Source organism: Myotis lucifugus, unplaced genomic scaffold (genome assembly GCF_000147115.1).
Source record: "Myotis lucifugus unplaced genomic scaffold, Myoluc2.0 scaffold_91, whole genome shotgun sequence".
NCBI lineage: Eukaryota > Metazoa > Chordata > Mammalia > Chiroptera > Vespertilionidae > Myotis > Myotis lucifugus.
Genome location: NW_005871139.1, coordinates 4,316,452 through 4,331,902, shown reverse-complemented (window position 1 = coordinate 4,331,902; position 15,451 = coordinate 4,316,452). Strand labels below are relative to the sequence as shown.

Genomic DNA, 15,451 nt, shown 5'->3' with positions numbered 1-15,451 from the left:
GGGGGGGGGGCCCCCACTGGGGGCCCTGCCCACTGGGGTAAGGGGTTAATTTTTTTTCGCAGCCTGTTAAACCCCCCCCCCCCCAGTGGGGACCCTCACCCCATGGAGTTTTGCCCACCCTGGGTGAGGGGCTAATGGCTGTTTTCAGCCGGGCCAGCCCCCCTTTAGGGTGGGGGGTCCCCACTGGGGTCCCTGGCCAGTCTGGGTGAGGGGCTGAGGGCCATTTTCAGGCTGGCCAACCCCCCCCCCCCCCCATGACAGAAGCTCCCAGCCTCTCCTTTTTTTCTTTTCTTTTTTTATTCTGGGGTTTATTTACCTTCTATAATTGAAACTTTGTTGCTTTGAGTGGAGCTCAGAGCCGGGCCGCGGCAGGCGGGAAGCTTGGCTTCCTCCATCATTGGGGCAACCAAGCCTCCTGCTTGCTCCAGCTCCGTGGCTGCCGGCCGCCATCTTGGTTGGGTTAATTTGCATATAGTCGCTCTGATTGGCTGGTGGGTGTGGCTTAAGGTGCAGCGAAGGTACGGTCAATTTGCATGTTTGTCTTTTATTAGTGTAGATAACTAAAAATAGGAAACAGTCCATCTGGCATGGCTCAGTGGTTGAGCATTGACCTGTGAACCAGGAGGTCACAGTTTGATTCCTAGTCAGGAAATGTCCCCAGGTTGTGGATTCAATGCCCTGTGTGGGGTGTGCAGGCAGCAGTCAATCAATGATTTTCTCTCATCATTGATGTTTCTCTCTCTCTCTCTCCCTATCCCTTCTCTGAAATCAATAAAAAAATTGTTTAAAAAAGGAAACAACCCAAATATCCATCAACAACTGAATGAATAAATTGTGGTGTATGTATATGATGGGATACTAATCAACAGCAAAAAGGAATAAACTACAGTACTGATACACACAAAGTGAATGAATCTCAAAATAATTACACAGAGTAAAAGAAGTCAAACCTTTCCCCCAAATCCTCATAAAGAAGTACAACTGTATGATTCTCTTTATATAAAATTCTAGAAAATGCAGACTAATGTAGTGATAGAACACAGATCAGCGGTTACCTCACAAGGATGGGGAGAGGGGATTACAAAGGGATCATGAGGAAACTTGGGGGGCTTGTTTATCTTAATCGTGGTGATGACTTCATGTGTTTCTGGGTCAGAAAGATACTTTAACTATGTGCCGTTTACGTCTATTATAATTCAGTAAAGCTATAAAAACTAATTTTAAAAATTGTGGTAAAACTGACACCTTGGTGAGAGAATGGCAATCTGGAAGTCAGTCTACACAACCTGAGGCAAAGAAAGTTTCTCTGTAGGCAAGGAAAAAGTTTAAAGTTTAGGGAAACATTTTTAGAAACCCAAGAGGAGACAGTCTAGGAGTAAAAATATATACGGAAGAGAAGATGAAAAGGTTAGTTCTGGAAGCAGGCCAATCTGAAACTACCATGGGCAACAATCCTGAGCAACTTAATCGAGCACCAAACCCAAAGTGGGTGCATGCTGATTCACCACACAAGTGTTAGGGAGACTTTCAGAACTACCCAAGGGATTTTCACATCCCACAATAATCTGTCTCTGTGCACAGAGAGCTGGCTGGGACTGAAAATCACTACCAAGAGCCTAATTAATTAGCAAGAGGTCCATGAGGTGCCTGACCATTAAAATCCAAACTGGGATACTTCTGAGAGAAGGTGCACTCACTATAAATAATTACTCCAGGGTCATTTTTCTAGATATTTCTCCACATCTATGAAAAAAAGTTTATAAAACTAATCAATATTACAAATAATAGTGGGTGAGAGAAAGATTTCCCCCCCACCCCACTTACTGCCTATTTGAAAGTTAGATCAAAACATGCAATTGTTAGAGCTCCAAAATTACCAGAATATTTACTGACAATATGGTAGAAGGAGAGGCAATATGCCAAGTGGTTGAGAATGGGCTTTAAAAGTCTGACTGATCTGGACTTCAGTCTCAGCTCTGCCACTAAGAGCTGTTCTTAGGGGTCTTTTTTTTTTTTTTTTGGTCCCAGACCTGCTGGAGTAGAAGGAGCCTCACATCTGGGCTCAGGGGAAGTGGAGGTGGAGGCCATGGGCTTTTAGAACTCAACAATACCAGTAATTAGCATAATCTAATCACTTTGTGCTTTGTGTCTCTTAAAGTTGTCTTTGCTGTGTATACAAACTACCCCCCAACTCAGAGGCTTAAAAACCGTTTTCAGTCATTTATTGCTCAGTTTTGCTCCGGTGGGTATGGCTCATCTGTTTCCTGTGCTAAGTTGCTAGGGTGCTGAGTGGCTGCTGGAGTACACAGCACGGCCTCCCCTATCTGGGGCCTTGGTGCTGGCTGCAGGCTGGGGTGCTTTGGTTCACCTCCATATGGCCTCTCCCTGAGGCAGGATAGAAGAAACCAGGAAAATTCCTTGGCAAGTGGAATGGGGATCCTGAGACAGATAGCTGAACAAACTGACCTAGCAATTTACAGCCAGAGACAGAAGATCACCAGGGCAGAAAGCCCCAGGTGCTTAGCAACGGGCAAAACTGGCACAGCCCTGGCCTGCAGGGTGGCCTTTCCTCCCCTAATCATGTGGTGGAGACCCCCTGACCTTTCCTCCTTAGAGATAATATCTAGGCCTTAGTTTTATTTCAGCTCCAGGCCCAGAAAAGCAGCAAAACCTGATGGATGGGGATGCCAGGACCGGCAATGACTAACTGTTACAACTGGCCCTGAGGAGGGCCAGCCATAGTGTGTAGGTTCTTGACTTCGTGCAGGAAAAAGTTCACAACATGAGTGGGGGTGAATTTTAGAGGACGTTTATTACAGCTGAGGACAGTGAAACAAGGAAGAGCTGGAACAATGAGCCTAGGCTGGGCTGCTTTGGCTCACTAAGGAGTCAGAGAAAAGGGGCCCTTGGGGACAGGTTCAGGGGTTTGCCTGGGATGAACTGCTACCACTCATTGCTGACCTGATTACAAAACCTTATGAGGTCCCTTAGAGTTAGTCCTCAAACTACGGCCCGCAGGCCACATGCAAATACAAATATTGTATTTGTTCCCATTTTATTTTTTTACTTCAAAATAAGATATGTGCAGTGTGCACAGGAATTTGTTCATAGTTTTTTTTTAAACTATAGTCCGGCCCTCCAACGGTCTGAGGGACAGTGAACTGGCCCCTTGTTTAAAAAGTTTGAGGACCCCTGGTTTAGGGGATGCATGCCTGTGGGGGAAGAAGTGGGTGGGGGAGGCGTGGGTGTGCTCTGTTCTTAGGGGTCTTAATTCTTCTGTTTGTTGTTCTATGAATTCTCTCTCACGGTGAGTGTTTCTATTTTGGGATGGTTTGCTCACAGTCAGTGGGTCTGTAGCTGTGGGAATCCCAAGCTCCTAGGCCGAGGTGGCGTGTGTTCCAGAGGGTTATGACCAGCCTTTACGTTAGTTCTCAGCAGATACAACGGTGAAACTTAAATCCTGTACCCACTGACCACAAGTACTTAGGGAAGGCGCCTGCCTCTATCATCCCAAGGCCAGGTACAAGTCAAGCTTTCATGACAACATCTTCTTTTGCTGGCAGTTTAGCTTTTTCAAACTCATTCTTCTGGTGGAGATATAAGCCTCCAACCTTATATAGGTCCAAGGTTTTATCTTTTCTACCCCTTATGGTAACTAAAACTTAGATCCCTACTTTACTGCCTCCCCTCTCCCCAGGGGAGCCAAGTGTGCCCCATCTCACCCTTCTGATTTTCGGTGATCTTTCTCTCTCTTGCTCCTGTATGTTATTTAAAAAGAAGCTGGTTTTATTTTATCTAGCACTTCTAAAGGTATGTTTTCTTCCCCCAATTTCTAGGAGTTTTCAGGTTATCTAATTGATTACACAGCTAGAAACAGAAGTTAGGCAATTTATAGAACCTCTAAACCTGTTTTCTCATCTGTAAAATGGGATAGAGGATCATCAAGAGAACTGAAAATGAAAAAAAAAAGTTAAGTACTTTAGCCCTTTCACTAGTATACAAAGGGTACACAATAAATGGTAACTATGAAATTACTTTTATTGGCAAACCTTAAATTTTACAATTAGCTATTGAAATCAATGAATTCCATCTGTTAGAGTGGGTTTTTATTGTGCTTTGGGTTAAAGAATATTGAGTTTTACTAGCTTCCCAAGTAATTGTGAACTGTTGCTGGTAACCCTTACGAATAATGAAAGTATGCTATTAAAATGATCCAAATTTATTAGAGCATATTTATAGAGGTCTGATTTGCCTGCTCTGTTTATCATGTGGTTTTGAACAAAATTAAAATATTTAGAAAAAAGCTTCCCAAGTTGGTAATTCTGACAGGTTATCTCTTTTAAGTTCAAATTAACTGACTGATGTGTATTTTGGGCTATATGTTCTCAGAAGGCAATAGTTATTCAATTTGTTTAGAATAATCCCCATCCCAGTACCATGCACACATGAATATCTATTAAGTAAAGAAAGATTTCCCAAGCATGAGGCATTAGTAGAGTGAAAAACAAAGTCAAGAACTAGGTTCACACTGGAGTACATCAAAACAAAGTCTGAGGCTTAATTGCTGTTTGACCTGAGGTAAGTGACTGAACCTGCTTGTTTCCTCGTCTCTAAAGAAATCTGCCCTTCCTGCCTCATAGATTCTCATGAGGAGCGAAGGGGCAGGACAGCCACAAGTACATGGAAGTCTTTTATGCACCATAACATACTGTAATTCCATAAAGCATTGTTAAAGCATGTTAAAAGTATAACAATATTCCAGTCTGTCCACCCGTCAGAGAAGCATAGCGGTAAAATTCTCCTTGTCTGAATCACTGCTACAGTCACTTTCAAGCAGGGCCCTATGTGAGACTAGACCTCTAAATTGAAGCTTAGTTTCTACCCAAGCCAGTTGAAATAGCTTACTGTGTTTTGGGGTCATGTTGTGATTTATTTGACCATCCTGGTACCCTCAGTGCAGTGTAGGGTAAGTCCACCTGGGTGCAGAAAAAGCTTAGAGGGGAAAAACATATACTGCGGTTTTTATATTGTGTTTATTCGTATGAATGAGTAATAGTTTTACACAAAGAACCTCCACAAAGAAAGAGCTGAGGTAATTGTCTCATGACATTGGTAAATGATTTCAGCACATAAAGGGAACTGGATGGCAGTAATTCAAGCAGTCTAAAAGGACACAGGCACTGAAAGAACCATGGGGTGCTACCAACTTGGAGAATTTAAATTTTCCAGTCCACAAGATAGAATTCAGTGTACATATCAATCAGTAAATTTTAGGTTGACTGACACTTTACTATTTGAGAATGATTTATAAATGAAAGGCAAATTATTTCCCATTCCAACTATTTACCATATTTTCTCCTTAAATCCTTTTTATTAAATCCCTCTCCCACCTAGCTCTAAATTGTCATCAAGTCGGTAATTCTAATTTTATGTGCTGAGGGGCCCCTCAAACAAGCTGACTGGCTAATGCACTCAAGCAGGTATCCCACAACTAGGTTCGCACTGGACAGCACATCAGAGTGAGGGCCCTGACCGCTCAAACATTCTTGACCTGAGTGATGTGTAGTGTGACCTCTCAATGCAAAAAGAAAAATGCGACTAAAATACGATGAAATTTGAGATTAATTTTCCCCTTCAGGAGTGGCACAACTTTTCTAGAAAAAAGTCAAAGCAAGTTCATTTTTTATAGCTGCCCAGAACCTGTGTGTTTTTAATATAGCCTTTAACCAGCAATATTTAATGTCAATTCTCTTCTTCCTCCCCATCCTTGAGTGAACACTCGATATTCTTCTAACTACCACTGTTTCAAGGGATACCAGAGTAGATGTGCAAGATAAAATCTACCTGCCATCCCTGGGTTAGTCTGGAAGACAGTGATAGAGCTTTAAACTGCAACAGGAATAGGAGACAGCTGAGTCTCTAACTGGCTCAGAAGCTTGGAGAGAATGGATTCTGAACCCTAACTTGGGAACAGCAAATTCCATCCTCTAAACTGAAAGGTGCTAACAGACGCCTTATGACACAGGTCTTCCCACGTTCCCTCACAGTATTTGTGCTAGGCATGTGCGTAATTGTAAACTGAGAGCATCAAGATCTAGCTCCATGTGGGAACTGGGAGAAATCACTATGGAGGGGAGAATTCATCTTCTATTTGAAAACATTGATGTTGAAACCAAGGGTCCTTATGATTTTCATTACATTTAGTTTTAAATTCTAGCTCTGGAAATTCATATTCTCTCTCTCTCTCTCTCTCTCTCTCTCTCTCTCTCTCTCTCTCTCTCTCTCTCAGACCTAGCCTTTCCCTCTAATCAGCAACCTCACCACCACTCAAGGTATCAGGAGACAGTAGCTGGACCATGGTCACATGGTCTGGACCTCTGCTAGGCTAATGATAACATCTTGACCCAAGTTATGTTTTAGTTCCTGAGCCTTAATATAGAAAGGCCCCTGGTTACTTTCCCATGAGACCGAAACCTTGGAACTGTCCTCAAGACCTGAAGAAATGATTCATTACCCTTACCTCACCTCTGACCAATCAGTTCCCCAACCCCTAAATCCATGGTGTTTTGTGATTTTGCCCGATATAATCTGTAAACTACATGCTATCAGATCTTTAGAATTAGCTCTCCAGATTTGGACTGGTCAATTCAATATTAAACTATTTTTATTTCGCCTGCCCAGCTTGGCTCAGTGGTTGAGCGTCGACCTATGAACCAGGAGGTCACGGTTTGATTCCCGGTCAGGGCACATGCCCAGGGTTGCAGGCTCGATCCCCAGTGTGGGGCGTGCAGGAGGCAGCCGATCAATGATTCTCTCTCATCACTGATGTTTCTCTCTCTCTTTCTCCCTCTCCCTTCCTCTCTGACATCAGCTGATCAATGATTCTCTCTCATCATTGATATTTCTCTCTCTCTCCCTCTCTGACATCAATAAAAACAACAACAACAAACTATTTTTCTTTCTGTACTGAAAGCTCCTGCTCATGCATTTTTGGGGGCCAATGCTTGCAGGCAGGTGGACTCAAGGAGAAACATTGGGGTTCCTGTAACAATGTCCCTAAGAGCACATAAAGATTTGTATATGTTATTTTCAGCGATCCCCAGAAGAGGAGATAAATGAATAGGAAACCTTTTAAAGGTCTTAGGAGAGAGGACTGAATCTTTACAATCATGCAATTATTAAAACATGTAAGGTGAATGGACACTGTTTCCTGAAATATGCTTTTGTTCCCATTAGGACTGATTCATTAGGCAGGAATAAACTCCATGTAATTTTTTCATGGAAAAATGTATAGGGTACTATTCTTTTTAATGTTAAAAAGCATGAAGTAACATTTTATGAATGTTTAGTGCAGCATATGATACTGTGTTGTAATGATTACCTGCTATAGATTACTTGAGTACATAGGATCAACTAAGTTCCAGGTGCAGGAACTTTAAAAACAAAAACATGTAAGGTGATCAAGAACGTAAAGCACATCCTTAAGGCTGTAGACGGAGTGGAACATTCGGGTTTAGAAATACACGAATTCCAAAGGACTATGGTCTCATTCAGCCACAAACAGCCGAGATTTGTTTCCCGGGTTGGTAAATTCCCCTCAGGCAGTGACTTTTGTAAAAGGGGATAAAAAAGGTTTCCATTTCTTTTAAGCATTCGCAAGATCCTTTGCTGCACTCTCACATTTAACCCAGGGCCATGAGAGCAGACTATTTACCCTGAAACTGCATTTCTTTAATACAGTTCTGGAGAGGATTGTTTCTAAGAACTGAGTCCACATTGCTCTCTACCCTTTGCCATTTACTACAACTGAACCCTCAGCTGCGCTGTAGCACAATCTGCCAACAAGGAACAGCCACAACTGAGAGCCCCCTTTGTGCCTGAGAACCCAACTGCCGTATGAATGCGGGAGGGAAACCATCCAAGATTTTGAAGGAGTGGGTTGGAAGTATGCACCACTATAGACACAAAATGTCTTATTGTGATGCTCGGCTAGAGGTATCCTGAATTTCGTTTTGAGAAACACTTGAAGCCACAAAGCTATTTCTCTTTCAAACATATTGACACCACAGATGTAAAGAAAAAAAAAGCACACACAATTAATGAGCCCACAGCATACCCAAATGCTCTGAGAAGTTAGCCAAAACCTAGGAGAAAACTTATTAATATGAACATGGACCAGAGATTAGGATCAAGTGTGAGCAGCTCAACTTGACAGGTGTGAATCAAAATCAACCACAACAAAGTAACCTTCCTGGGAATCTCCCCAAGAGACACAGTAAGTAGTTTAGATCAAAACAACACTGGGAAATCTTTTACCTAAAGATTTCAGGGACACAGACACTAACTACATTGAGGTTCTAAAATAGATTTACTGGCTGGCCAGTGTGGCTCAGTGGTTGAGTGCTGACCTATGAACCAGGAGATCACAGTTTGATTCCTCGTCAGGGCATATGCCCAGGTTGCCACCTCGATGCAGGAGGCAGCCAGTCAATGATTCTCTCTCATCACTTATGTTTCTATCTCTCCCTCCCTCTCCGAAATTAATAAAAATATAAAATAATAATAAAGAAAAGGATAAAAATAAAATAGATTTACCATCTGTAGCCTCAGAGGCCTATACAGAGATTTTGGTGGGGACATCTAAAAAAAGTTTTTTAAGTTTTTATTTATTTATTTATTTATTTATTTAAATATATTTTATTGATTTTTTAGAGAGGGGAAGGGAGAGGGATAGAGAGTCAGAAACATCGATGAGAGAGAAACATCGACCAGCTGCCTCCTGCACACCCCCTACTGGGGATGTGCCAGCAACCAAGGCACATGCCCTTGACCGGAATCGAACCTGGGACCCTTCAGTCCGCAGGCCGACGCTCTATCCACTGAGCCAAACCGGTTAGGGCGTTTCTTAAGTTTTTAAAAACTTAAAGATTCTGAACAGACAAGAAAACTTCAAGTCGTTCCAGCTGCGCCTCCAATTTACTTTAGGGGGAGTAAGAGTAACTCTTACATTTACTTTAGGGGGAGTAAGAGTAACTCTTACATTTACTTTAGGGGGAGTAAGAGTAACTCTTACATTTACTTTAGAGGGAGTAAGAGTAACTCTTACATTTACTTTAGGGGGAGTAAGAGTTGTCTGGGAAATAGGAACGGGATGAAGACACTGTTTCCCACTGATCTCATGACCCTATTATAGAAAGTGTTTCTTAAAAATATGTAAATGTATACACAATATATTCTCTCTCTCACACACACCCACACACTCACACTCACACACACACACGTTTTCAGACCTATTACAACTTTACCTGACTGCTCTCCCATCATCTTTAAAGACACACATGTTGCCCCAAGTCTACTTACTCCTATGACTGTAACGGAGACAAAGTACCTGAATCAGGAGTATAAATTTGTTAAAGAAATACAGGACTATTGGTCATATTTTGAATGTCCATGAAAATAGCTATTTAACCACAGCAGAGCTGTGTTAGATTAAGTTTTAGCCTGTATATATTTATGACATGATTTTGGGGGTACAGCAATAATATGCCAGAAATTCCGAAGGAGAAAAAAAATTTTTTTAATAGCTTTACTCTTAAGGCCTCTTTTTGTGTGCTGTTTACAATGCAACAACCAAAACAAGCCCCCAGCAGTGTGTCCTCTCATACACCTCTGATGAGGAGGAGAGAGTTCTGGCTCCTACCTCAGAAAGAAAGACTAGAACTTATTTCAGGAACATCAAAGTAGCAACTGTCAGAGGGAAAGATTCTGACAAACTTACCAGGAGGCGTGCAGGCATCCGCAGGAGACTGGACAAACGTGGACCGCCTTTTGGTTGGCATGGGCAAAGCCATTTTCTGTTCTTTATGCTTTGCCAGTGCGGCCTGAACGGCTTCTGTGTGAATATCTGAAAGAGTAAACATTTGCATTTATCAGCTCCTGGCTCTTAAAGTATTTTACTTCTGTGGGCTGACCTATCACTGCCTCAACGGTAGAAAAGGGGATGTTTAGGTGATTTTTATTTATCATTTGTGTTAAAATATAAGGGCTGATGTTACTTGTTCGTCACTTTGGCCACAAAAGAATTCAGCTCTCCACTTGAATGTCTAATTGGAATCTTAAAATTAACATAACTAGACAGAACTCTTGATTCTCTACTCCTACTCCCAAACTCACTTTACATTTCTACAAAATCAGACCATACTGTACACAGTATTTTGGATTCTGCTTTTTTTTTTCCTCTTACACAATCCTACTGAGGTAGGTAACAAATGAAGTGACTCCCTAGTTCTCCTCGAGCAATGGGCCCAATCCCCATGCAAACCATCCTTAAAGGCCTGTCTGTAATATATAAATGCACCCCTTATAAGGCTGGAACAAGCAGCTCCTTTGGGGCATGGGGTAAACTCTGCATCAAGAAACTGCAGGTCCTAGAGTTGAGTCACTTCAATGACACTGCCTTCGAAAGGAGAAAAGTCCTTGAAGTTCAAGGTTGAGCTCCCCAGAGCTCTCTCTCCCTTTCTAGAGATTTCTCATTTGTTCCTTTGTTTCTATGATCTACCCTAGATATTTAAGGTAGCCTGAGTTGTCCTGTTTCATTCAACAACAACAACAACAAAAAGTCTCACTAATTTAACTAGAAACATCTTTCTGGGTAAATATAGAACTACAATAATTTTAAGGGCTGCATGGTATTTCACTGTATGATGTGCCATAATTTGTTTAAGCAACCTTATTTCCAATTTTTGCTACTATTCATAGCAACTATTCACTGCAAGAATAAGTTAGTATTTTCACTTTATCACACATGTTCAATCCTATTTCCTTAAGATTAAGTCCAACAATTGCTGAGGTATACAGGATTTTTCTCTTACATAGCTACAGTATATTGATTAAAATCCAGAAATTAAAAATTTATACAAACTATTATCTAAACCACAACCTATATTCCAAGTTAGCCAATTGTCCCAATAATGTCCTCTATAGTTTTTTTGCCTTTTTCCCTGATCTGGGACCGAATACAGAATCACACATTTAGTTGTCATGTCTCTTTATAACCGGGAATAGTTTCTCAACCTTTGTCTCTCATTACCTTGACATTTTTGTATAGATTAGTTATATTGCAGAATGTTCCTTAATTTTGTTTTTGTTAATACTTCTTCGTAATTATTCAGACTGTGTACTTTGGCAGGAAGACCACAGAAGTAAGGTGTCTTCTTGAAACATGATGTTAGGATGCATCTGCCTTACTACTGGTGATAGTAACTTTGGTCACTTGATTAAGATGGTGTCTGCTAAGTTAATTCACTGTAAAGTCACTATTCTTCCCTTTAATTCATTTGTGGGTGAATACTTTTGAGACTATATAAGTGTTATATACTTCATTAAACTTTCACCCACTAGTTTTAGCATCCACTGATGATTCTTGGATGAATCAATTATTTCTATAATGATTATAAAATGGTGGTTTTATAACTCCATCATCCCTTCTGTATTTACTAGCTGGTATTCTAAGAAATATTATAATGGAGATGAAAAATTCCTGTTGCCTAGAATTGTAGCGCAGCACATTACTCACATGTTTGTGGTAATGCTGGTGTAAACAAACCTACTGCCCTACCAAATGAATAAAAGCATAGCACATACAATCATGTATAATACATAATATCGGATAATGGTAACAAATAACTATGTTATTATTAATATGTATTTAGTATATTGTTATTTTAGATTGTACTCTTTCTTTTTTTTAAAATATATTTTATTGATTTTTCACAGAGAGGAAGGGAGAGAGACAGAGAGTTAGAAACATTGATGAGAGAGAAACATCGATCAGCTGCCTCCTGCACATCCCCCACTGGGGATGTGCCCGCAACCCAGGCACATACATGCCCCTGACCGGAATCGAACCTGGGACCCTTCAGTCCGCAGGCCGACGCTCTATCCACTGAGCCAAACCGGCCTCGGCGATTGTACTCTTTCTTATAAAAAAAAGTTTGTTGTAAAATAATATGCTGTGTTACCCAGGCACAGTCTCAAACATTTTGTGTTTACTGTGTATCTTGATTGTATTGTTTTCTCTTGTGCTTTCATTTAATCTCATGTTTTTTTGTACAGTAAACATGCTGTTCAGGCTTGAAGCCTAGGAGCGATAGGATATAACATATAGCCTAGGTGTGCAGTAGGCTATACCATCTAGGTTTGTGTAACTGTACTCTGATGTTCGTACGATGATAAAATTGCCTAACAATGTTTCTCAGAACATATCCCTGCCGTTTAAGCAGTGCATGACTGTATATCAATATGGACCTATTGACTCTCATTTTATTCCATGACTATTCTGTTACTATTGCTACTTATTTTGATGCTGTGCTAATATTATCCCAGATTTGCCCAACAGGAGCCCCTTCAAACCAACTCTTATGTCCTTTTGACATATCCCTACCATTTTGAACAATTCTTTATTTTCTGGTACAAGATGCTTCAGGCTCATATGGTCCGTTCCCTGCTCCAGCACTAAAATTACACACTTCTCCAAGGAGCCTTGGCTCTTCTTAGTGGAGAATGGTACTTAGAACCAAGATCTTACTATTGGAAGTGCTCTGTGCTATTGGGGTATCTTTCTTCTAAGCCCTTCCAAAAATAAAGTAACCCTATCTAATAAAAGAGAAACATGGTAATTAGCCATACCTCCGCTACCCTTCCCATTGGCTAATCAGGGCGATATGCAAATTAACTGCCAACCAAGATGGTGGCCGGCAGCCAGGCAGCTTGAAGCCAACAGGAGGCTTGCTTGCTTCAGTGACGGAGGAAGCCAACGTTCCCCGCCTGCCGCTGCCGGCCTCTGAGCTTGCAGTTTGAAACATTGTTACAAATATAGAAGCTAAACAAAACCCCAGAAACCTGCTTTCAGCCAGCCGGGATCTCAGAGCTGGAGTTGAAACAGTGTTTCGATTATAGAACCCAAACAAACCAGACACCTGCTTTCAGCAGCTGAGGCCTCAGAGCTGGACCCAAGCCTCAGAGCTAAAGCTGGCCCAGAATAAAAAAAAAAGAAAAAAAGGAGCGGTTGGGAGCTTCAGTCACCTGCCAGCCTGAAAACGGCCCTCAGCCCCTTACCCAGACTGGCCAGGCACCCCAGTGGGGACCCCCACCCTGAAGGGGGTGTGACCAGCTGCAAACAGCCATCAGCCCCTCACCCAGGCTGGCCAGGCACCCAAGCGGGACCCCCACCCTGATCCAGGACACCCTTCAGGGCAAACCAGCCGGCCCCCACCCGTGCACCAGGCCTCTATTCTATATAGTAAAAGGGTAATATGCCTCCCAGCACCGGGATCAGCGGAGCCGCGAGGCCTCCTGGCCCCTGGAGTAGTGTGACAGGGGGCAGCACCCACACCACCTGATCGCCCTGCGGCTCTGTGTGTGACAGGGGGCGGAGCCACAACCTCCCTATCCGCCCTGCTCTGTTCGTGACAGGGGAAGGCGCCCCAACCCCCTGATCAGCCCTGCTCTGTGCCTGATAGGGGGGAGCTCCCCAACCCCTTGATCGCCCTGCGGCTCTGTGTGTGACAGGGTGCAGCGCCCCAACCCCCTGATCAGCCCTGCTCTGTGTGTGACAGGGTGCGGCACACCAACCCCCCCCCCCCCCCACGGGCCCTGCTCTGTGTGTGAGGGGGTAGAGCCATAACCTCCCAATCGGCCCTGCCCTGAGTGTGACAGTGGCGGCCCCAACCCCCTGATCCGCCCTGCTCTGTGTGTGACAGGGGGTGGTGCCCCAACTCCCCTATCGGCCCTACTCTGTGAGTGACAGGGGGGAGCTCCTCAACCCCCTGATGGGCCCTGCTCTGTGCGTGACAGGAGGGAGCTCCCCAACCCCCTGATGGGCCCTGCTCTGTGCGTGACAGGGGGGAGCTCCCCAACCCCCTGATCGACCCTGCTCTGTGCGTGACAGGGGGCAGTGCCCCAACCCCCTGATTGGCCCTGCCCTGTGCGTGACGGGGGTGGCACCGCAACCTCCCCATCGACCCTGCCTTGAGTGTGACAGGGGGCGGTGCCCCAACCCCCCAATCGGCCCTACCCTGAGCGTGACTGAGGGTGGCATCGTAACCTCCTGATCCGCCCTGCTCTGTGCATGACAGGGGGCGGCGCCCCAACTCCCCAATCGGCCCTGCTCTGAGTCCGACCAGGGGCTGCACCTAGGGATTGGGCCTGCCCTCTGCCACCTGGGAGCAGGCCTAAGCCAGCAGGTCGTTATCTCCCGAGAGGTCCCAGACTGTGAGAGGGCACAGGCCGGGCTGAGGGACCCCCCCTTCCCCCCCAAGTGCACAAATTTTTGTGCACCGGGCCTCTAGTATAAATATAAACATAAATATTCACACATATATCTACATCTGTTTCATCTATATTAAAAACCATGAGTTCATATTAATACCTCCAATTCCAATTTAACACCACAGAATTCATTCTAATCTTCCTCCATCCCATTTGTAACTCCATTCTCTAACACAGTGGTTCTCAACCTTCTGGCCCTTTAAATACAGTTCCTCATGTTGTGACCCAACCATAAAATTATTTTCGCTGCTATTTCATAACTGTTGCTACTGTTATGAATCATAATGTAAATATCTGATATGCAGGATGGTCTTAGGCGACCCCTGTGAAAGGGTCGTTCAACCACCAAAGGGGTCGTGACCCATAGGTTGAGAACCACTGCTCTAACAGTAAGAAACCTGGTTCACAATATCCTCTATATATTTCACTTGTTCACTCAGTCCTACAATATACAAAAAGTAGCTCTGAAACTGCTATCCTATCTATCTATATAAAAGGCTAATATGCTAAGTGTCCTTCCCTTCATCTGGGGAATGGCATCAAGTAGCAACGCCTGGCTTCCTCTCCCTAGTGATGACTAGCCTCCTTGCAGTTTCGTCAGCCCAGGAACATGGCTTGCTTTATAGCCAGGTGCAAACACTTTACACTGTAACCAAATGTCTGTGAAGCGTTTTCCTGTGCCTCGTCTCATTTGATCCTCATAGAAGTCCTGGAGTAGGTAGAGAGGAGACTCAGTGGAATCCTATTTTCTTTTCATTAGCCAGAAAACGAAGATGTAGAAAGCTTAGAAACTTGACCCTACTAAAAAGAAGTAAGAAATGGTGGACCTTGAAAATGACTTCAGGTCTTCTTACTGCACAGAATATAGTCAAACACTGCTGCAGTGAAATATTTTACCCTTTGTTCTCCCTGTGTGATCCACAATAATAATCTGCTTTGTGTGATATTTACTGCTGTGTTGCTGACAATTACCTGAAAAAGAAGTTGCGGTGCTTCACTGGGTTGGAAAAAGTTTAGCTAAATCAGAAAGCAGGTCTAATTAAGTAAGTTTATGCTATATATATAAAGCTAAGTTGACTCGCACAAGCGAGAATACATATAAAGCTCTCACTGGCACCAGTCG

At 43.3% G+C, this 15,451-nt stretch overlaps 1 protein-coding gene across 1 annotated transcript in view; it reads right to left on the bottom strand.

Moving 5' to 3' along the window:
• Positions 1-15,451, bottom strand: part of DIP2B (disco interacting protein 2 homolog B) — a 150,026-nt gene that overhangs the window by 69,997 nt on the left and 64,578 nt on the right. Inside the window, exon 5 of the mRNA XM_014458244.2 lies at positions 9,779-9,904. Coding sequence (XP_014313730.1) covers positions 9,779-9,851 — 73 coding nt within the window. The 5' untranslated portion in view covers positions 9,852-9,904. The remainder of the gene's footprint in view (positions 1-9,778; positions 9,905-15,451) is intronic.